The sequence below is a fragment of the Anolis carolinensis genome, unplaced genomic scaffold (genome assembly GCF_035594765.1).
Source record: "Anolis carolinensis isolate JA03-04 unplaced genomic scaffold, rAnoCar3.1.pri scaffold_7, whole genome shotgun sequence".
Lineage (NCBI taxonomy): Eukaryota > Metazoa > Chordata > Lepidosauria > Squamata > Dactyloidae > Anolis > Anolis carolinensis.
The window spans coordinates 23,321,347-23,345,582 of NW_026943818.1; the positions used below are offsets into that span (position 1 = coordinate 23,321,347).

The 24,236-nt window shown below is 40.7% G+C and overlaps 1 protein-coding gene and 1 long non-coding RNA gene across 5 annotated transcripts in view; one reads left to right on the plus strand and one right to left on the minus strand.

Moving 5' to 3' along the window:
• The window catches only part of nf1 (neurofibromin 1), a 202,250-nt gene that overhangs the window by 62,316 nt on the left and 115,698 nt on the right, over window positions 1-24,236 (plus strand). For both annotated transcript variants that reach the window (XM_062959815.1, XM_062959816.1), the window contains one exon: window positions 637-747. In XM_062959815.1, coding sequence (XP_062815885.1) covers window positions 637-747 — 111 coding nt within the window. The remainder of the gene's footprint in view (window positions 1-636; window positions 748-24,236) is intronic.
• On the minus strand, window positions 2,355-23,248 carry LOC103280913 (uncharacterized). Of its 3 annotated transcripts, none has more exons than XR_010000170.1 (3): window positions 22,954-23,248; window positions 7,708-19,937; window positions 2,355-3,469 (listed from the first exon to the last, which is right to left on the minus strand). It is a non-coding gene; the product is annotated as an uncharacterized LOC103280913 (long non-coding RNA). The 3 variants fall into 3 exon arrangements; XR_507521.3 differs by having other exon boundaries at window positions 7,708-7,942; window positions 22,954-23,058; XR_010000169.1 differs by lacking the exon at window positions 22,954-23,248 and having other exon boundaries at window positions 7,708-20,878.

A 24,236-nucleotide genomic window follows, 5' to 3' on the forward strand; every position in this document is an offset into this window, starting at 1 on the left:
GGCTGTTTCTGTTGGACAAAATACAGACACAGAAGTGTGGAGTGGTGTCTTAAGGACCGGGCTGTGGTTAGTAACCGGGTTAGTAACCAGCTGCAATAAATCACTACTTCTTGGCAGGGGGTTGGACTGGATGGCCCATGAGGTCTCTTCCAACTCTACTATTCTATGATTCTATGATTCTACTGACCTAGAGGTAAGGAGTTCGAAGCCAGCCCGGGTTTGGAGTGAGCTCCTGACCATGTTGTTAACCTATGCAGCTTGAAAGATAGTTGCATCTGTCTAGTAGGAAATTTAGGTACCACTTTATGTGGGGAGGCTAATTTAACTAATTTAGAACACCATAAAAAACCTTCCAGCAGCGTGCGGAAGAATGAGGAAGTACTCCATCAAGGACTCGGTGTCACAAGTGGACTGTGAAGCAGCTGGAATCGAGCATACCCTCATGAAACCGGAAACTGGAATGTTAAAATTGCCTCTGTGTCTGTCTATATATGTCGTATGTCTAATGGCATTGAATGTTTGCCACAAATATGTGTATTGTGATCTGCCCTGAGTCCCCTTCGGGGTGAGACAGGCGGAATATAAATGCTGTAAATTAATTAATTAATTAATTAATGCTTACGTTTGTCCCCTCAGGCACCAAGTCCATGAAAAAGAGGAGTTCAAGGCCCTGAAAACACTAAATATTTTCTACCAAGCTGGGACATCCAAAGCTGGCAACCCCGTCTTCTACTACATTGCTCGCAGGTAAGATTCCTTCTCCTTCCTTACATTGTTACACCAGAGACCCGTGAAATTAATATACAAATAATATAATTTCCTGCTTTTCTATAATGAGTCATTTCAATTAATGTCTGCATTTATGGTCTGAAAATGTTGGCAAAATTCGGTTGGAGTAGCAAATATGTCTCAATGATCTCTTGAAGGATTTGTAAAGTTAGAACAGTTGCTTTATGTAAGCTTGACTGTTGTGTTTTTTCTAACTGAAGAATGCTTTATACCCAATGGGTTAAACACGGAGTATAGTGGAGTACCATTTGTATTATTGTTTTATTATTACCAGCTTTGGATACAAACTCTGCTCAACTATTCTGACTTTTAGCCGATAAACCAAGAACTTGCCCTACTATTATGTCTGTGTATACATTGAAGAGGCTCTGTCTTTACAGCATAGGCATATGATTTGTTGTATGTGATAAGTAGTGTTAATAGTAATACTAACACCAACTGGCTTGCTGTGAATTTTCCGGGCTGTCTGGCCATGCTCCAGAAGCATTCTCTCCTGACGTTTTGCCCATATCTATGGCAGGCATACTGAGAGTTTGTGAGGTCTGTTGGAAACTAGGCCAGTAGGGTTTCTCATCTGTGGAATGAGAAAGAACTCTTGTCTGTTGGAGGCAAGTGTGAATGTTGCAATTAATCACCTTGATTAGCATTGAAAACCCTTGCAGCTTCAAAGCCTGGCTGCTTCCTGCCTGAGGGCATCCTCAGAGGTTGTGAGGTCTGTTGGAAACTAGGCCAGTGGAGTTTCTCATCTGTGGAATGAGAAAGAACTCTTGTCTGTTGGAGGCAAGTGTGAATGTTGCAGTTTTCCACCTTGATTGAATAGCTTTGCAGCTTCAAACACTGGCTACTTCCTGCCTGGCAGAATCCTTCGTTGAGGGTGTTAACTGGCCCTGATTGTTTCTTGTCTGGAATTCCCCTGTCTTTAGTTCTTTAGTTACTTTCCTGATCAGGGCCAGTTAGCACCTCCCAACAAAGGATTCCCCACTGGCAGTCAGCAGCCAGGCCTTGAAGCTGCAAGGCTATTCAGTGCTAATCAAGGTGGCCAATTGCAATATTCACACTTGCCAACAGACAAGAGTTCTTTTTCCCACATTCCACGGATATATAAACCCCACTTGCTTGGTTTCCAACAAACCTTACAACCTCTGAGGATGCCTGCCATTGATGTGGGCGAAACGTCAGGAGAGAATGCTTCTGTTTTATGAATTAGTTTTATGAATTAGTCTCCTGTTTTAATATGTCAATTTCATGTCAATTTTATCGATTGTTTTACTGATAATTGAGGTTTTATTGGTATAATTGTTTTATTGTTTTATCATTGATATTTAATTGTTTTATCGGGCTAGGCCCCATGTAAGCCGGGGAGATGGGGCGGGGTATAAAAATAAAGTTGTTATTATTATTATTATTATTATTATTATTATTATTATTATTATTATTCTGGAACATGGCCAGACAGCCCGACAAACTCACAGCAACCCAATGATTCCGACCATGAAAACCTTCAACTTCTGAAATTGTGTAAACATGTCTCGATATATTGGGAGAAATCAAGGGAAGAAGTGTGCTTTTCATAATTAGATTAAAATTTATTTACACCTCATGCTTTATATGATATGCCAAGAATGGAACATAATCGGCTTTCCTTTCCACAATGGATGTTGAGTTTGCACTATTGGGATGTCGAGAAATGTTTTTCTTTCTGTAGTCCAGATACGATAAAGTCAGCCTCCATTTCTTCTGTCTAGTAAAAGAAAATGTCTCTTATACAGTAGAGTCTCACTTATCCAAGCTAAACGGGCCAGCAGAACCTTGGATAAGCGAATATCTTGGATAATGAGGGATTAAGGAAAAGCCTATTAAACATCAAATTAGGTTATGATTTTACAAATTAAGCACCAAAGCATCATGTTATACAACAGAAAAAGTAGTTCAATGCACAGTAATGTTATGTTGTAATTACTGTATTTACGAATTTAGAACCAAAATATCACGATATTTTTATTGACTATAAAAATGCCTTGGATAATCCAGAACCTTGGATAAGTGAGACTCTACTGTATGTCTTTAAGTATGTTGAGAATATTTCATGATTATTGAGAATCGGTTTGCACCGCAGAGTCAAAGAAGGGTTGTGATTTGCTTGCGTATCTCGATTTGTCTTCTGAGAAACTTAAGGCCACAAAAAGACAAGTTGTATTGGAAAGTGGATTTGCTAAAACGCATTAGAAAACAAACTATCAAAGAGGTTCAAATTAAATTAAAACTCATGCCATAATCAAGGCTGCCGAGGCATTACATTCAGAAATAAAGAGAAGGCATGAAGTGTAAAAAAGGGAAGAGAAGCGGGAGTATAATGACAGAGATATTGCCGTGTAAAGAGGTGGCGTGGTTGTGGGTTGTGGTATTTGCAACTGCGGCTACTCCATTAGTAGCTTTCTCCTTGGAGGTGGCAGTCACAGTAGCAGCCTTTGTGGAAGCCTTTGCTGAAGGCATTGCCGGAGTCATCACTGACGGAGCCTTTGTCGTAGCCTTTGTCGTTGTCTTTGTTGTAGTCATTGTCGAAAACGTTGCTGGTGTAGTTACGTTAGGGGTGCCAGCATCTTGTGACGCTGCCAAGTGGACTTCACACAATATCGCAACCACCAGGGCAGGCCATAGCCATTTGACCAGCTTCTTCATCCTACATTTTTAAAAAGTAAACATAAATTAACTCCACCTGCTTTTTTTAAAATAGATTTTTATTAGTGATTTTCCAGAGAGGTGACACACGAATGAAATTGAAAATATAAAGAGAACTTTTAAGAACATTTAAGAACAGTAACAAACATAGACTACGTGCTCCCTACAGTGACTTAAACTATATATATATATATATATAGAGAGAGAGAGAGAGAGAGAGAGAGAGAGAGAGAGAGCGCGCAAAACAAAAAAGAAACCTAGGACAAAAAAGAAAAAGAAATAAAAATAGAAGTAAAAATAAGGAAAAACAAGACAATGGATGGAAACACAAGACTACATATATTGACAATGTGTGAATATATATATACACACACACACACACACACACACACACACTAGCTGTGCCCTGCCACGTGTTGCTGTGGCGAAGTATGGTGAGACTGTACTTTATATTGATAATCTTATATTATCTTCTTAGAACTGGATTATATGAGGCCCCTTCTTCATAGCTGAAGTGGATTATATGGTAGTGTGGAGTCAAGATAATCCAGCTCAAAGCAGATAATATAAGATTATAAATGGGTTATATAACTGTGTGGAAGGGCCTTGAGTCTACACTGCCATATAATCCAGTGCAAATTACCGGTAGATAATCTGTGGAAGAGGCCTAAGTGAGGCCTAAGTCTGCCTGTCCCCTGGGCTGAGTAGGTTGCTAGGAGACCAAGTGGGCGGAGTTTAGCCTTCTAACTGGCAGAAATAGGATAATAATTATTCCTCTCCCTCTAATTAGAACTTTATTTTTCTTTTCTTTTTGTTGTATCAACCTAGAGCCGTGGATGATGGGTTGTGTTGTCAGATTTCGAGGTTGGGGGGCCTGTAGTTTTTTTGTTTTGTCCGGTGCCCTGATTCCATCATTCTTTTATATGTATAGATCTTAATCCTGCTAACCTTACTGATTTATATCTTAAATAGTAATTTGTCTTGTACATTACACCCAGCCTCCACTATTGTATGTATTTTCTAGCTTTGTATTTTAAATCAGAATTTTAACATTCACACTCTTTAAGTAGTCCTTGATAGAGTCCCAGTTTGTTTTTTGTTTTTTTTTGGCGTGCCATGATTATTTGCTAATAAATATGTTAACCTATCCATATTCATAATCTCAACAATTTTGGTGTACCGGGGTGTCTTTGATTTTCCATAACTTAGTATACACCTTTCTTGCGGCTGTCAAGTAATTAAATAGAATTTCTTTGTTTTTGTCCACCTTGATATCTAGTAGTCCTAATAAATAATATTTTGGGTCCATTTTTATATCGATTTGTAGCATTTTTTGAAATTTTTTTATGTATCTTGGACCAATAAACCTTTGCTTTTTTACATGACCACCAGCAGTGGAAGAAAGTACAGTAGAGTCTCACTTATCCAACATAAATGGGCCAGCAGAACGTTGGATAAGCGAATACGTTGGATAACAAGGAGAGATTAAGAAGCCTATTAAACATCAAATTAAGTTGTGATTTTACAAATTAAGCACCAAAAACATCATGTTATACAACAAATTTGACCAAAAAAACAGTTCAATACACAGTAATTCTATGTAGTAATTACTGTATTTACGAATTTAGCACCAAAATATCACGATGTATTAAAAACATTGACTACAAAAATGTGTTGGATAATCCAGAACGTTGGATAAACGAGGCTTGGATAAGTCAGACTCTACTGTACCATCTTTGTCCCCACATTTCCAACATTTATTGGATACTTTTTTTTATAGTATTTAGATAGTTTTTGGGGAGTCAGATAGATTCTGTAGAATATTTTGAACCAATTTTCTTTTATATCTGCGGCATAGGTTAATTTCAATCTATAATTCCACGCTTTTTCCCATTCATCAATTTTTATAGGTCTTCCTATATTACTTGCCCACTTTACCATACAGTCTTTAATAGTTTCCGTCTCTGTTGCCCATTCCAATATCGTTTTATAGATACAGTAGAGTCTCACTTATCCAACACTCACTTATCCAACGTTCTGGGTTATCCAACGCATTTTTGTAGTCAATGTTTTCAAAACATCGTGATATTTTGGTGCTAAATTCGTAAATACAGTAATTACTACATAGCATTACTGTATAAACTACTTTTTCTGTCAAATTTGTTGTATAACATGATGTTTTGGTGCTTAATTTGTAAAATCATAACCTAATTTAATGTTTAATCGGCTTTTCCTTAATCTCTCCTTATTATCCAACATATTCACTTATCCAACGTTCTGCCGGCCCGTTTATGTTGGATAAGTGAGACTCTACTGTATTGGTTATAACTTTCCTATCCATTTTCATTATTTTATCCCAAAATGTTTCTTTTTCTTCAAATCCTAGTTTCTTGTCCTTTTAGAATGGCTTTCTCATCCCAGAAGATCCATTTGTAGCAGGAGCCAAGGCATCTATGTGTCTCTGTACAAATGTGTTTAATATTTGCAGTTTCAAATGCTCTAACAACAACAACAACTTTATTTTTGTATCCTCCATCTCCCCAAAGGTACTGGGGCGGCTAACACAGGGCCAAGGCCAAACAATTACAATAAAACAAAATAAAATACCTAACAAGACACATGACAACATCCAGTAAAATGCTTAAACAATAACAAAGTAAAACAAAATGTAATAACAAGAGAATAATAAAACAGAGTATAAAACTACAAAATTTTAAATGAGGGCGAGCTGGAACAAAGTGCAAGGCTTAAAAATGGTAAATCTTGTATCATTAATATAGTCAGCCTCCGAAACCTAAACTTGAAATGTTTTATGGGGCTTTTTTTATTAGGCTTGATCATGTCCTCATGTTTTTCTGCTCCACTCCCATCAGTATTTGGTGTGCATGGAGTATACTTCGTTCTTAGGTAAAGCTATTATTATTATTATTATTATTATTATTATTATTATTATTATTATTATTATTTCTTTTCCTTTTTAATTTTTTTTATTAAGAGTTTTTTAATTGAAAAATTGTGAATTTTACATATGCAGTACTTAAAACTTATACATTCTTTAACAAATTTGCAATTCAGAGTTATGTATATCATAGCTCCTATAGTATTTTCACTCTCTAACTATATTACATACTCATATTATTTACCTTTTGTTACCCTTCACCTAGTGCTATCCCTTCACCCCAGACCAGCCAATTACAATAGTTATTTCCAAAATTCCATTGTTTCTTTTACAGGTTTTTCCCCCTTACCTTCTACGTATACAAACTCTATAAATTTTCCCCATATCTTCCCAAAATCATCCTTTTTAAATAACCCTCTTTTAATCTTAATATTACATGTCAATTTATCATTTATCGCAATATGCCAAATCTCCTTGTACCTTGTTGTTATTATTATTATTATTATTATTATTTTATTATGACACAGCAAACAAGATAGACATGCTGGATTTCGTATCACAAAATCACAAGTCGAACACTTCCCAAGTGTCTAGGACTGTGTGATGTATTTTTGGATGATGAGTGCAGATCCCAGTAGGGTGGCCTTTTGCAGTTGGCAGACCGTGATTTTGTCAAGGTCTATTGTTTCCAATCTTTTGGCACGACACCCAGTGTGCCAATCACCACCGGGACCACCTGCATTGGTTTCTGCCAGAGTCTTTGAAGTTCAGTCTTGAGGTCCTGATAGCAGCTGAGTTTTTCCTATTATTATTATTATTATTATTATTATTATTATTATTTCTTGTCTACAATCCAAACTGTTCCCCCCACTTTTATTGTAGCAAAAAACATAAAGTTTTTTTTTTTTAAAAAAAGAAACAATCAGGGTCAGCTAATACCTCCTAACAAAGGATTTCCCCCCAGGTAGGAAGCAGCCAGGCTTTGAACCTACAAGGCCATTCAATGCTGGCCATTTGCAACATTCACACTTGCCTCCAACAGGCAAGAGTTCTTTCTCCCAACCTGGCCATTATTCCCTATATAAAACCCCACTTGCCTAGTTTCCAACAGACCTCACAACCTCTGAGGATGCCTGCCATAGATGTGGGCGAAACGTCAGGAGAGAATGCTTCTGGAACATGGCCATAGAGCCCGGAAAACTAACATCAACCCATGAAGTAATATTGCCCATGAATTATCTCGTTTAATATCCAATAAATGCACAATACACTCGTAATTTGATAGCATACCATTTAGTTCTGTGTATTCCATTCATTCTTTTTAGTTCATTGTGCCATACCTGTTTTCAGTGCCAGATGCTTATGATGTCAGTTAAACTCAGGCGCTTCTAGGACGTTCTCCTGTGCGAGGCTGATAATCCGTCTGCTCAATTCTTCCATTTAAATATAATTTGAGGGACGGTTGTGCAATGGCAGGCCTCCATCTGATTGGTTCCTGCGCCACGCACATATCTCAGTGTTACCTTTTTCCAGGGCAACAAGGACAAACACAAAACGATTTTGCCCCACAGTTTGCTGGAGGAAGTAAATTTGTATTAATTTTTTTATGACGACAAGAGGGAAGATTAGCATTTTTTTTTTAAATTTGACGAATAAATAGTTTCACGGAACACGGTCAGAACATGGGCCATGTTTTCGCACAAGACCAGAAATGGGAACCCATAGCCCCCATATAGATGTTGGTCTATAATTTCCATCAACAATATGGTCAGTGTTCAGTTCAGCAATTTATTACGGTCTATGACCAGAATATATAGAAATGAGCACAGGTGCCCGAAAAGGGGAATCGCAGTTCCCATAAAAGTCAGATAAAAAAACAAGTTAAAAACATGCTATAATAAAAACAAATTAAAAGCAGACTATTAGCAGGATCAGCTAATAGTAAATATCGATCCACTAAGTGGCTCTGGAGGGGGATAGAGGGAGCATTTGCAGTATTTCAGTTATAACACATTGCTCTGGCTACAGGCCCTGTGGGGTCAGTCATCGTCCGTCTGATGGAAATTGCTGCCGCATAGAACCTGGCGACACTATAGGTTATTGCAGAACAGGAGTCCGAGAGCAGCAGAGAGGTGTAGTATCTTTCAGTGCGGCCTGGATGTTTTAAAAGCCAAGGAGTGATGAAATTGATTCTAATGTCTCTATAAAACATACACTGGAGGAGCACGTGCTTGGTAGTTTCGATATGGCCAGACTCACAAGGACATAGTCTCTCCGGAGCAGGGGTCTTCCGGTACCTCCCCTCCAGTACTGCTGATGGGAGGGCGTGACATCTTGCAAGAGTGAAGGCTTTACGATGATTAGGCACCTCCAGGTTTGTTAAATAAGCCATGGGAGTGATAGTATATCTGTTGTCTGCACTAATGTTAAAGACTGGAGAGCAAGTTAAATCAGATTGTCGCTCTGTGTCCAGGATCCGTTGTCTGATGTGGACCTTAGATGATTAGGTGATGGAGACTACAAAGAGTCCATTGACCTCAGCAGAGTAACAAGTTCCACATTCCGTATCAAAGTTTTTTGGGTAGTGCTAATGCTACACAATAAACCACTGAGCTGCTGAACTTGCTGAACAAAAGGTTGGCGGTTTGAATCTGGGGAGTGGGGTGAGCTTCCGTCGTTAGCCCCAGCTTCTGCCAACCTAAAAGGTAAAGTTTCCCCTGACATTAAGTCCAGTCGTGTCCGACTCTGGGGGTTGGTGCTCATCTCCATTTCTAAGCCAAGAGCCGGCGTTGTCCGTAGACACCTCCAAGGTCATGTGGCCTGCATGACTGCATGGAGCGCCGTTACCTTCCTGCCGGAGCGGTACCTATTGATCTACTCACATTGGCATGTTTTTGAACTTCTAGGTTCACTATATTCCTCTGCCCCAAAGCATCTTAGAATATAACATTGTATTTTAGTTCTAGTGGTCCCTCCAGGCCATCCTCTCCTCCATCCCAGTGGTCTTTTTTCTTTTTTCTTTTCAGATTCATATGTTATTTGAGTGATTATATTCCTTCTGTTTATGTGATTGTTTTAGTCAATTGTTATGTTTTGTTTTTAATTCTTATAGCGTTTTATAGTGTTTTCAGTGTTTTATTGTACAATGTTTTATGCTGATTTTATATTGGAAACCGCCCTGATTCCCTTTCGGGAGAGAGGGCAGTATACAAATAAACTTTTATTTACTTACTTACTTACTAGGTTGGCAGAAGCTGGAGCTAACAGCGGGCGCTCACTCCGCTCCCCAAATTTGAACCTTGGGACCTTTTGGTCTGCAAGTTCAGCAGCTCAGTGCTTTAACACACTGAGCCACTGGAGGCTCTGCCAACCTAGCAGTTCAAAAACCTGAGCGAGCTCATAAAATGTCTGGGCCAATGAAAGTGCGTAAAGTGAGGAATGTAAACTAAAAAAGAATTAGGTAATCCTACCTTTCTGACTGGCAGCCAGGGGGAGAACGGCTCTTCCTCATCCTCTTTGGACTATTTTCTAGGTTTTTTTGATTGAAAGACATAGATAGGATGACTATGTCTTTTGTGGCCAAATTTGCTGTGATTTGGTTCAGTGGCTTTGTTTACTCCATGGGAATTATGCACATTACATTTTTATATATATAGATATACTAGCTGTGCCCGGCCACGCATTGCTGTAGCGAAGTATGGTGGTATGGGAAATAAAGTATTGAGGAATTGGTGGTAGTTAAGGTAAAGGGTAAAGGTTTTACCTTACATTAAGTCCATTATAAATGGGTTATATAGCTGTGTGGAAGGGCCTTGAGTCTACACTGCCATATAATCCAGTTCAAATCAGATAATCTGTATTTTATAGGCAGTGTGGAAGAGGCCTAAATGAGGCCTAACTCTGCTTGTCCCCTGGGCTGAGTGGGTTGCTAGGAGACCAAGTGGGCGGAGCTTAGCCTTCTAACTGGCAGCAATTGGATAAAAACAATTATTCCTCTCCCTCTAATTAGAACTTTATTTTTCTTTTTGTTGTATGAACATAGAGGCATGGATGACGGGTTGTGCTGCCAAGTTTAGTGTTTCTGGGATGTGTAGTTTTGTTGTTTTGTCCTAGGCTGAAATTTCATTACCCTTTTATATATATAGATTCCTCAAAACCAATTTTTGGAGATTGTAGAGGTTCTGTGTTCTTTTTGACGTCCTCCTTATCCAAAACGAGAAGTTGGATGCTGGATTTGGATCAAGCAGACTGTTGATCTAACCTTGCCCCTCTTCGCCTCTTTTTTTTTCTTTCTCAGCATGGCAATGGCAACCGTGCGACATACAACTTTGTTTCTTAGGAATGGTGTGTTTGCCATTGAGGATGGTATTTGCTCCTCAAAGGGCCACAATAGTCCGGTAATTCTATCCAAATTAGATCCCAAACAGAACCACGAGTTTTCTTTTGTAGTTTGCGGTTTCTCCTTCGAGGGGGAGAAACTGATTGATTATTTTTCAAAAGCGTCAGTAGCAAAGTTAGCTAATCTCTTTTTTGGTACTCCTGGAAATCTACCAGTAATTTGTAACATGATGCTACCTTTCGTTTTCATTTCTTGGAATCAAATCCTTAAGTTTCCCCTTCCTGTAAAGCAACCCCTACTCAACCGTAAGCCCCATCTCTAAGCTGTTTCCTTTGTTGACACAGTAAATAGAGCCGTTTCGCAAAAGTTTACAGTACAAAATTATGCCAAATCAAGAGGAAAAACCTAGGGATTTCATCGGTGTGAACTGGGAAAGTGCTCTTCATCTCAGGATCTTGGGAGAACTGTTTTCAAGAAATTGTAACACACTTTGGAAAAAAGAAATCTGCTCCTGGTTTGAAAGTGTTATTCCTCTTTCATTGTGAGGTACTTCATTTGAAAGTACAGCAGAGTCTTGCTGATCCAACCTCCACTTATCCAACGTTCTGTATTATCCAATGCAGTCAGCCTTTTAATAGTCAACTAGCTGTGCCCTGCCACGCGTTGCTGTGGCCAATTGGAATTGCAGTGAATAGCCTCGCTGTTTGAAAGCCTGGCCGTTTTCTACATAGGGTCTGCTTGCTGGGCCAGGTTGAATGAGATGGAGTAGCCTCGTGGTTTCCAAAGTCTGGCTTTGAAGTTGCAAGGCTGTTCAGTGTTAATCAAGGTGGGCCAGAAAGGGATTGATATATGTGTGGAATAATGTGCAGTGTGGTAAAAAGAACTGTTGTCTGATTGAGGCAGGTGTTGCCATGGATCTCCTTGATTAGCATTGAATAGGCCTGCAGCTTCAAGGTCTGCCTGGTTAGTAGTTGGAAGAATCCTTTACTGGGATGTGTTAGCTCGGTGTGATTATTTAAGTTGTTTAGCATTGAATGGTCTTGTAGCTTCCAAGCCTGGCTGCTTCCTGCGTGAGGGAATCCTTTGTTGGGAGGTGTTAGCTGGGCCTGGTTGTTTCCTGTGTGGAATTCCCCTGTGTTCTGAGTGTTGTTGTTTATTTAGTGTCCTGATTTTAGAAATTATATTGTTGTGTATTGTTATTAGAGCACAGTAATTATTATACATTATATTACTAATGTTATATGATTTGCCTGGAACAGGATTATATGAGGCCCCTTCTACACAATGGTTTAAAATTCACACTGAAGTGGTGTTTTTGTTGTTGTTGTTGTTGTTTTGTGTGGCCTAGGAGGCAGCCTGGCTTTGAAGCTGCAAGGCTGTTTAGTGTCAATCAAGGTGGGTCACAAAAGGGTGCATTCCGGTTTTTGGGGTTTTTTTGGCCCCATTGAGGTTAGGGATGTGTAGTTTGTTTGTAAGAACGTAGAGACGTGGATGAGGGGTTGTGTTGTCAATTTTCTAGGTTGGGGGGCCTTTAGTTTTGTTGTTTTGCCCGGTGGAGCGATGCCATTCTCCTTTTATATATATAGATGTTTTTGTAGTCAATGTTTTCAATATATTGCTGTTTTGGTGCTAAAATCATAAATACAGTAATTACTACATAACGTTATCATGTATTGAACTGCTTTTTCTGTCAATTTGTCCTAAAACATGATGTTTTGGTCCTTAATATGTAAAATCATAATATAATTTGATGTTTAATAGGCTTTTCCTTAATCCTTCCTTATTATACAACATTTTCTCTTATCTAAAGTTCTGCCAGCCCGTTTATGTGGACAAGTGAGACTCTACTGTAGTTGTTAGACTCCAGAAATTTCATTTTGGTGGCTGCCACAAATCATGTTGAATTGTTTGAGACACGTTGAGAGATTCATTGAAAAGCTATTGCAAAGTGTGTTGTTGAAGGCTTTCAAGGCTGGATAACTGGGTTGCTGTGAGTTTTCCTGGCTGTCTGGCCGTGTTCCAAAAGCATATCCTCCTGACATGCATCTGGATGGACCATACTAAACGAATAGACGAATGAAACAGATGAAACAAATACCGCACACATCACTAATGGCCACTAGAGAGAGCTTTGAGTTAAAATATCCCTCTATATTTCAATGGCAGCGATCAGTCGTTACTTAATTTGGAGGATTTTGAAACTAAACAACTCTAGTGATCTTCCACCTAATGCCTTCGATTCTTTGGTATCCTGTAACACAAGTAGTGCGAAAATGGAGCGGTATTTTGCGGGAATCTGCAAATTAGGGAGTTGTCTTAAAACCAAAATACTGTTGAACCTTGAACTAGAAGCCCATCAATAGAGGAAGTGTGAAAGCTGAGGGAGAACTGCATATTAAGGTTGCAATTGAAGGCCCTGGGGGTTATGGGAGTTGTAGTCCAAAAGGTCCAGAAGGCCATCTCTTCCTTAGAAGGAAGGGACTGGCTTCTGTTTTTCCTGGGTTGAAATATGGCTCCTCTTCTCATGCAACATTAAATTAACACAACATGCAAAAATTCATGATGCAAACATTTGCAAACAAGACGTTTACTCTCATACGTTCAGACTTTACATTTCCAAATAATACATTATAGATTTGAAATCACTTTATATGTCCACTAGCTGTGTCCGGCCACGTGTTGCTGTGGCAAAGTATGGTGGTATATATTACAGTAGAATTTCACTTATCCAACATTCGCTTATCCAATGTTCTGGATTATCTAACACAGTCTGCCTTTTAGTAGTACAGTAGAGTCTCACTTATCCAACACTCGCTTATCCAACGTTCTGGATTATCCAACGCATTTTTGTAGTCAATATTTTCAATATATCATGATATTTTAGTGCCAAATTCGTAAATACAGTAATTACTACATAGCATTACTGTGTATTGAACTACTTTTCTTGTAAAATTTGTTGTATAACATGATGTTCTTGTGCTTAATTTGTAAAATCATAACCTAATTTGATGTTTAATAGGCTTTTCCTTAATCCCTCCTTATTATCCAACTTATTCGCTTATCCAACGTTCTGTCGGCCTGTTTACGTTGGATAAGCGAGACTCTACTGTAAATGTTTTATAGTCAGTGTTTTAAATTCATTGTGATATTTTGGTGGTAAATTTGTAATACAGTAATTAGTACATAGTATTACAGCACATGAAACTACTTTTTCTGTCAAATTTGTTGTATAACATGATGTTTTAATGCTTAGTTTGTATAATGATTACCTAATTTGATGTTTAATCGGCTTTTCTTGAATCCCTTCTTGTTATCCAACATATTCACTTATCCAACATTCTGCCGGCCTATTTATGTTGGATAAGTGAGACTGTACTGTATATTTATTATTTTATTTTATCTGCTTAGAACTGGATTATATGAGGCCCCTTCTACACAGTTGTATAAAATGCACACTGAAGTGGATTATATGGCAGTCAAAATAATCAAGTTCAAAGCAGATAATATAAGATTATAAATGGGTTATATAGCTGTGTGAAAGGGCCTTGAGTCTACAATGCCATATAATCAAGTTAAAATCAGATAATCTGTATTTTATAGGCAGTGTGGAAGAGGCCTAAGTGAGGCCTAACTCTGCCTGTCCCCTGGGCTGAGTGGGTTGCTAGGAGACCAAGTGGGCGGAGCTTAGCCTTCTAACTGGCAGCAATTGGATAAAAACAATTATTCTTCTCCCTCTAATTAGGACTTTATTTTTCTTTTCTTTTTGTTGTATGAACGTAGAGGCATGGATGAGGGGTTGTGCTGCCAAGTTTGGTGTTTCTGGGATGGGTAGTTTTGTTGTTTTGTCCTAGGCCGAAATTTCATTACCCTTTTATATATATAGATTAAAATGTGCATGAATTGGCTCTCTGTTTCCTGTAAAGGAAAATACGCTTTCCGATGTGGATGAAAGAGCTGCAGTGTGTCTTTGCACCTACCGTTGTGACCACACTGCTCTGGATGTCCATTCCGCTGCCGTTGGCATCTAAGAATAGCGCGCCTGAGGTTTGGAGGTGTAAAGCAGTGCTTTGCATGTAACAATTAAGTTCTATTTTGGCCTCCCAGGCCTTCCTGTGGGTGTTATAGTTTCCCAGCTTGCTATCTTAAGGCCTACGTGCCACTTTCGCTTGTGGTGTCTGTGGAAGGCTTGTTTATTTCTGTTTTATCGGCGCTATGGCCACTGCTTTTTGGAACTTCCTGTCATTGTTGAGATGCTGGCTCTCAATGTGCTGGCTCACAAACGGAGCATTTTCTCATAATGTTATCATGCTCTGGTCTGCTGAGTTGGATTAACTCAAGTTCAACCTGGGAATGATGGATGTTTACTTGGAACTGAAACTAAACGGTCAACGTTTACATGTCAGTTATCTCAGTTGCTGTGTTCTTTTAACTACATCCCACTTAGCTTGGATTGTTCTTGGAAGACTATATTTATTTATTTTATTTATTAATAATTTTAATATTAATTCTTAATATTAATATTCCTCAAAGCTGAGTTCTACCTCATGCTTTTCTCAAGGGTAGAGTAAGTAAACAAGAGCCTTCTATATTGCAGTATTAAAATCCCTGAGCATTTTCCATGTGGACTGTCTCAAGCATACATGCCAGGATTAGCAACTTGAATCCCCCCAAATATTGCTGTTCTGCAGGTCTGGACTACAACTACCATCCACTCTGACCAGCATCAAGGATGGTGGGAATTGTAGCATAATAGCATCTGGTTGGTCACAAGTTGGCTATCCATTTTATCTATCTATTCTGCCATTCAGTGGTGATTTTTAGTTTTATCATTTCTGTATTTTTTTTAATTGTAGTATATTGTATTTTGTGGCTTTAATTTGTCTATTTTACCTGTTTTGATGATGTTGTTTATATATGCATTTTATTTGTTTACTGGTTGTTTTTTGGGGTTGGCCCCCTGTTAGCCAGAGAGATGGAGGCGGCATAGAAAAATAAATAATAATAATAATAATAATAATTGTTATTATTATCCCTTGTGTGTTCCATTGCTTGCAAAGTATTATATGTGTCTTTGTGTTGTCAAAGGCTATCATGGTGGGAATCACTGTGTTGTTGTGAGTTTTCTGGACTGTATGACCATATTCTAGAAGCATTCTCTCCTGATGTTTCACCGCCATCTGTGGCAGGCATAGAGGTTGTGAGGTCTGTTGGAAGCTAGGCAAGTGGAGTTTATATATCTGTGGAATAATATCCAGGGTGGAAGAAAGAACTCTTGTCTGCCTGAGGCAAGTGTGAATGTTGCAATTGGCCACCTTGATTAGCATTGAATGGTCATTGGCTATGTTTTTATTTTGTGATGTTGTTTTTTTATAGTTCTGATGTACAGTAGAGTCTCACTTATCCAAGCTAAACGGGCCGGCAGAAGCTTGGATAAGTGAATATCTTGGATAATAAGGAGGGATTAAGGAAAAGCCTATTAAACATCAAATTAGGTTATGATTTTACAAATTACGCACCAAAACATCATGTTATACAACAAATTTTACAGAAAAAGAAGTTCAATATGCAGCAATGTTATGTTGTAATTACTGTATTTATGAATTTAGCACCAAAATATCACGATATATTGAAAACATTGACTACAAAAATGGCTTGGATAATCCAGAAACTTGGATAAGCGAGGCTTGGATAAGTGAGACTCTACTGTATTACTTTGTTGTGATTTAAATGCATTTTATATTGTTGTATTTTGTTGTATATTATTGGGGTTGGTCTCCATGTGAGCCGCCCTGAGTCCCCTCGGGGAGATGGGACAGGATACAAAAATAAAGTTGTTGTTGTTGTTATTGTTGTTGTTGTTGTTGTTATTGCAACTTCAAAGCCTGGCTGCTCCCTGCCTGTAGGGAATCCTTTGTTGGTCGGTGTTAACTGGCCCTGATCAGGACAGTAAATAAAGAACAACACTCAGAAGACAGGGGAATTCCAGACAAGAAACAATCAGGGCCACCCAACAGAGGATTCTCCAAAGCAGGAAGCAGCCAGGCTTTGAAGCTGCAAGGCTATTCAGTGCTAATCAAGGTGGCCAGTTGCAACATTCACACTTGCCTCCAACAGAGGAGAGTTCTTTCTCCCACCCTGGACATTATTCCATAGGTATATAAACCTCACTTGCCTAGTTTCCAACAGACCTTAGAACTTCTGCCATAGAGGTGGGCAAAACGTCAGGAGTGAATGCTTCTGGAACATGGCCATACAGCCCGGAAAACTCACAGCAACCCAATATTTGTCTTGCCCGTAGGCACTTGGTCCTACATCCTCCTTAGCCCCATGAGAAATACTCCCCCACTGGCTTAATGGCATCTTTACATAGGTAAATCCCTTTAATGCAGTAGATCTGCTCTGCTTGAGAATAACAATTGGATTCAGACTTGCAATATAGAAGCTTAGTCCGTAACACAAAAGTACACACTTTGCTCAGCGAGCAAACAGAGTCCTCCACGGTGTTTTTATTTCCCCTGAATGGTGCCGTGTTGTTCCTGTTAACTAAGCAAACACGCCAAAAGGTATAACAAGCACAGAAAGCCTCCCATTCATCCCCAGTGTATGGAACCCTTTCGCTATCAATAACTGCACCTGCCTGGTCCTACTCGTACTGGCCGCTTTGCGAAGGACCATTCTGTCAAAGGGAAGGGTCATTGTGCTGGTTGCCTTATATATATGCGCTAGCTTGTGGACCCAGTGATGCCTGTGGGTCATGGGGGCTCTGTTTGCCAAGTGTGGTCCTGATCTGTCATTGGTGGGGGTCGCAGTGGTCTCCGGAAGTGAATGAAGGTACTGAAAATCCCATCATCCATGGTCCATCCTCCCCCAGACAGCACCAATACGTAAAGTGGGTCACGGAGGTCCTGTGTGCCAAGTGTGGTCCTGATCTGTCATTGGTGGGTGTCGCAGTGGTCTCCGGAAGTGAATGAAGGTACTGCAAATCCCATCATCCATGGTCCATCCTCCCCCAGACAGCACCAATACGTAAAGTGGGTCACGGGGGTCCTGTGTGCCAAGTGTGGTCCTGATCTGTCATTGGTGGGTGTCGCAGTGGTCTCTGGAAGTGAATGAAGGTACTGCAAATCCCATCATCCATGGTCCATCCTCCCCCAGACAGCACCAATACGTAAAGTGGGTCACGGGGGTCCTGTGTGCCAAGTTTGGTCCTGATCTGTCATTGGTGGGTGTCGCAGTGGTCTCCAGAAGTAAATGAAGGTACTGCAAATCCCATCATCCATGGTCCATCCTCCCCCAGACAGCACCAATACGTAAAGTGGGTCACGGGGGTCCTGTGTGCCAAGTTTGGTCCTGATCTGTCATTGGTGGGTGTCGCAGTGGTCTCCAGAAGTGAATGAAGGTACTGCAAATCCCATCATCCATGGTCCATCCTCCCCCAGACAGCACCAATACGTAAAGTGGGTCACGGGGGTCCTGTGTGCCAAGTGTGGTCCTGATCTGTCATTGGTGGGTGTCGCAGTGGTCTCTGGAAGTGAATGAAGGTACTGCAAATCCCATCATCCATGGTCCATCCTCCCCCAGACGGCACCAATACCTAAAGTGGGTCACGGGGGTCCTGTGTTCCAAGTTCGGTCCAGATCCGTCATTTGTGTTGGGGTCGCAGTGGCATGTGGAAGTGGCAGCCAATCCGAAAGCTGCCACATTCACACATACAAACACTGACTTTTATTATATTGATAGATATAGTTTTAAATATGCCTCCATTCCCTCTCCTCCCCAAGTAACATGTGTAGGTTTAAGAGGACGAATTGCTCATTAATAGTCTCTGATTCATCTAGAAATAAGACACAATTTACTTTTTAGGAAGGATCATTGGATAGGTTGAAAACTGTGGCTGTCCTCCAGCTATTTAAATAATCCATCTCCTCTGTAATGTTTGGATTTGAATGTGGTGCTCGTTTGCTTTCTGATTTGGATGTGAATTCAGATTATTGTTCCGTTGAAAGACTGATAGTAAAAATGTAGTCAAACTGATTAAAGAACTGATTAAAGAGTGGCCGAGAGTGAAGAGAAAGCCCACTGCCTTCTTCTAGAAGGGCAGCAGGCAAATAGCAAAAGCGTTCTTACATCCAAAGTCCTGCGAGAGCAAACAGTGCAAGTACAAGAAATGAAGGTGCCGATACAGCAGTGCTTCCGCCCGTGGTGGTTTTCGCTGTTGTAGTATTTGCCGCTGTAGTGCTGCTGTCTAAGCGAGTAGTAGACATGGTGGAATACGTCTCTTGGTTGGATGTTGTTGTAGTTTTACTGATTGGTGACGTGGTGTCCATCAGGGTTGAAGTAGACTGGGTGGTTTTGTGTTCCGTTGTGGTATTGTTGGCTAGTGGTGTAGTAGCATTCATGGATGAAGATCTGATGGTGCTGGAATGAGACGTAGTGATGTTGGATGATATTGTAGTTTTACTGCTCGGTGATGTGTCAATCAGGGCAGAAGTTGGTTTGGTGGTGGTGTTTTCTAGAGACGTGGTGGTATTGTTGGCTAGTGGTGTAGTAGCATTCATGGATGGAGATCTGATGGTGCTGGAATGAGACGTAGTGTTGTTGGATGATATTGTAGTTTTACTGCTCGGTGATGTATCTGTCAGGGTAGAAGTTGATTTGGTGGTGTTGTTTTCTAGCGAAGTAGTGGTATTGTTGACTAGTGGTGTGGTAGCATTCATGGATGGAGATTTGATGGTGCTGGATAGAGACATAGTACTGTTGGATGATATTGTAGTATTGCCAATTGGTGATATGGTGTTTATCAAGGTGGAAGTTGATATGGTGGTTTTGTTTTCTACCAACGTAGTGGTATTGTTGGCTAGTGGTGTGGTAGCATTCTCGGGCGGAGATTTGAAGGTGCTGGAAAGAGACGTAGTGTTGTTGTTGGTGGTGTCCGTTGGTGGTGTAGTGAAGTTGGTGACAGCAACTGCTGTAGACGTGACATTGATGGCCAATTCCACAGTGGAATGTGTTGGAGATGTGATGTTCTCATTGACCAATCCTGTGGTGGCTTCTCTGGCCAGTCCAGGAGTCGACCTAGTGTGGTTCAAGAGCAGTGGCAGGGTGGTATTGCTGTCAGGGCCAGGAGTAGACATTACCGTTGTTGTGGTGTCATTGCTTTGGAGGGTAGTGGATATAAGTGAACTAAGCAGTAGACCAAAGATGGTGAATGAGTAGAACTGCATTGTGGACCTGTAGTTGTGATTTAAGAAAACAATGTTGAGGTTATTGTGGATTTGAGTAGCAGATTAAGAACCAGTCCAGTTCTATATCTCTCACATGGTTATCAACAGGACACATAAGAACTGCCTGCTCTCAAATGTGTCCAGTAGGTCCATCACTTAGTCCCAAGATTACTTTGATTGCTTTATAGATACAGTATGGTTGTTTTGCTGGTAATAATATAATACAATCCCCTGGATTCTTACGCCAATATCAAAAGACAAGTTACCAGTTTCCTATGTCTCACATTCCTAAGAAACATGAAATCTACATGGGCATAATCCTGTTGTTTTTGATCCAAGCTGAGGCACAGCGTCTTTACACCTATAAAACCAGTCCTTTCTAAAACTAGTCCCACTGCAATCTTGTGATGAGAGAAAAGGCAAAATTGACGTGCCTACTGTATGGGTTAGCACCTTTGTGAGCAACAAGGTCACCCTAGAACAGTGGTTCCCAATCTGTAGACCATGGACCACCAGTGGTCCCCCAAGAACTAAAATGTTGTTCGTGGCCTCGCCATTACTACACCTTTACAATGAGAGCGACTGGTTTCATGAAACCTTGTTATAGTGCCAGAGCAACAGAGATGTCAAGAGGGGAGAGGCTGACTACCCACAAAAAGCGCAACAGCAAGCCTCCTGACTGCTGCTTCTCCTCCTCCCTCGCCCTGAGCAGAGCCCTTCTATGTGGCGCCTTGGCGTCTTCATTTTTAGGCATGTTCCTGGGGTTGTTTGGGGTGCTGATCCAGAAAATTGTATTGGATAGACCATATTAGCTCTCGATTATTAAATATGTTTTTTTGTAGGCAAGCACATGGCAACTACTGGATGACATATGTTTTGTATCAGAAACTAGAGCTGATGTGGTCTGTCCAATGTAGTTTTCTGAATCAGCACCCCAAATAACCAAACCGAATCTAAAGTTGACCAAAAACTGATTCATAGCACTTTTGGTACTAATGTTGGAGAGTGGACCCTGATCAAAGTGGTCCCTAGTCAAAGTGGTCCCTGGTCAAAGTGGTTCCACGTCAAAGTCGTCCCAGAGTGGTCTCTGGTCAAAGTGGTCTCTGGTCAAAGTGGTTCCTCGTCAAAGTCGTCCCAGAGTGGTCTCTGGTCAAAGTGGTATCTGGTCAAAGTGGTCTCTGGTCAAAGTGGTCCCTGGTCAAAGTGGTCTCTGGTCAAAGTGGTCCCTGGTCAAAGTGGTCTCTGGTCAAAGTGGTCTCTGGTCAAAGTGGTCCCTGGTCAAAGTGGTCCCTGGTCAAAGTCATCCCAGAGTGGTCTCTGGTCAAAGTGGTCTCTGGTCAAAGTGGTTCCTTGTCAAAGTCGTCCCAGAGTGGTCTCTGGTCAAAGTGGTCTCTGGTCAAAGTGGTTCCTCGTCAAAGTCGTCCCAGAGTGGTCTCTTGTCAAAGTGGTCTCTGGTCAAAGTGGTCTCTGGTCAAAGTGGTCTCTGGTCAAAGTGGTTCCTCGTCAAAGTTGTCCCAGAGTGGTCTCTGGTCAAAGTGGTCTCTGGTCAAAGTGGTCTCTGGTCAAAGTGGTCTCTGGTCAAAGTGGTTTCTGGTCAAAGTGGTTCCTCGTCAAAGTCGTCCCAGAGTGGTCTCTTGTCAAAGTGGTCTCTGGTCAAAGTGGTCCCTGGTCAAAGTGGTCACTGGTCAAAGTGATCCCTGAGTGGTCTCTGGTCAAAGTGGTCCCTCGTCAAAGTGGTCTCTGGTCAAAGTGGTCTTTGGTCAAAGTGGTCCCTGGTCAGAGTGGTCCCTGAGTGGACTCTGGTCAAAGTGGTCCCTAGTCAAAGTGGTATCTGGTCAAAGTGGTCCCTGGTCAAAGTGGTCACTGGTCAAAGTGATCCCTGAGTGGTCTCTGGTCAAAGTGGTCCCTGGTCAAAGTGGTCTCTGGTCAAAGTGGTCTTTGGTCAAAGTGATCCCTGAGTGGTCTCTGGTCAAAGTGGTCTTTGGTCAAAGTGGTCCCTGGTCAGAGTGGTCCCTGAGTGGACTCTGGTCAAAGTGGTCCCTAGTCAAAGTGGTATCTGGTCAAAGTGGTCCCTGGTCAAAGTGGTCACTGGTCAAAGTGATCCCTGAGTGGTCTCTGGTCAAAGTGGCCCCTGGTCAAAGTGGTCTCTGGTCAAAGTGGTCTTTGGTCAAAGTGGTCCCTGGTCAGAGTGGTCCCTGAGTGGACTCTGGTCAAAGTGGTCCCTAGTCAAAGTGGTCTCTGGTCAAAGTGGTCCCTGAGTGGTCTCTGGTCAAAGTGGTCCCTGGTCAAAGTGGTCCTTGGTCAAAGTTGTCCCTGGTCAAGTGGTCCCTGGTCAAAAAAAGGTTGGGAACCACATATAGAGGTATGTAGGTTCAATGCCTAAGATTTTCAAATAAACAACGGGTGATGGAAAACACCTCTCTGTTTAAGACTATTTCAGCCACTATTTCAAACAGACCACATTGGTATAGGAAAGCTTCCCACACCCCTATGGACTCCACTTGATATTATCAGTAGCAACTGAAGCAGGTTACTTTACCATATTTAAAATATGAACCATTTGATTTTCAACTTTTAAGTCCTCTAAATGGTGGCAAAAAATAACCAAGTCCATCTACCATTTTGAAAAAAGCATACCGAACCATCCATCACCTGACAAAAGAAGCATTAAATGAAACAGGCAGGCGCATGAATAAAACATACAGTGATATTAAAAATATCCTTCTGCCAGGGATGGATGAGCCAGTCTATTTCTGGTCCATACCAGTTTCATGAACATTCATTCTGTTCTATCCAAATGCTGCATCAAACCTGCACATTCAACCCGCCCCCAGACACTTCTAGACCATATTCATGTTCACTTGCATTCTAAAAACAGGTATACACCAGTTTGCAAAGTAGATGTCTTCCTGCCCTTGGGATACATTTGGGAAGGAGAACCACCTTTACCGCCTGAGCCCATCGTAGAAGCAGGCAGTGTCACTTTCAAAACAATCGCTGTGTCTCAATATCAGATTCCATACCTGGCTCTTTTTCTCTGGTCTTGGAGATCAAGTGAAGCTCCTTTGCTCCTCCAGCTTCGCAGACTTGGCCACAGCTGGACGGCAACATCAGGGACTGCAATTTATGTCAGGCTTCGGAGTGAGGTAAGCACGCCGCTAACAAAGGGTTTGCTTCCTTGTTTGCAAAACACAATCCAAAGTAAATACGGTGTTGAATAGAAATAGCCTGCCTATAGGGTTCAGGAAGGATCATGAAAATACAGAAAGCATTTCTCGGTCTCCAGCACTTGCATGGGTGTATTCTGCAAGCCACGGTGATGGGGAGCTTAGTTAGTTAGAATCACGCACAATAAACCTTTTATTTAACCAAATCGGTTGGATCAGAAAGGTGGTCTAAAAATGATCAATTCAGAGAGGCAATCTGTCAACTTCGAGGAAGTTATCTTCCTTTTCACACATGTCACAAGTCCTTAATGGACAACTTCCTTGATGCTACCCTGTTTCCCTGAAAATAAGACATCCCCAGAAAATAAGACCTAGTAGAGGTTTTGCTGAATTGCTAAATATAAGGCCTCCCTCAAAAGTAAGACCTAGTAAAGTTTTTGTTTGGAAGCATGCAGGATCGGTAAATGTACATACCATAGATTATTGTACATGGAAATAAAGGTAGTAACAAGAAATAATAATAATATAATAACTTTATTCTTGTATCCCACCTCCATCGCCCAGAAGGGACTCAGGGCAGCTTACACAGGGACAAGTCCAAAAACAACATAAATTTACATACAAACAGAAATTTAAAACAGTAATTTTAAAGCAGTATAGCAATAAAATATAATATAGAAATTCTTGAAAGGATTCACAGTTTGGTTATGCTGTTTTGTGATGACAACTACTGTACAGTAGATAATACATTTTCATTTTTAAAAATTCAACCATAAATGTGAATTCGTCTTTGTGGAAAAATAAGACATCCCCTGAAAATAAGACCTAGCGCATCTTTAGGAGCAAAAATTAATATAAGACACTGTCTTATTTTTGGGGAAACAGGGTAGGAATCCACTTTGGAAATTAAGCAAGTGCGTGGCCATTCCCTGTTTCGTCAAGAGTAGAATGATGGATGTCCTCCATTGCTCAGATAGTAGAGATTTCATTACTTTCCCTCTCTACTTCCTTGTATCAATACAACTCTGCCAGTCACCTCTATATTTTTTTCATGACTCATATTTACCCAAACCTGCCTTGCACCATGCTGCTCTGAATGCTTGAAATTGCTTCCCAGGATATTGAACTGATGCTTCCTC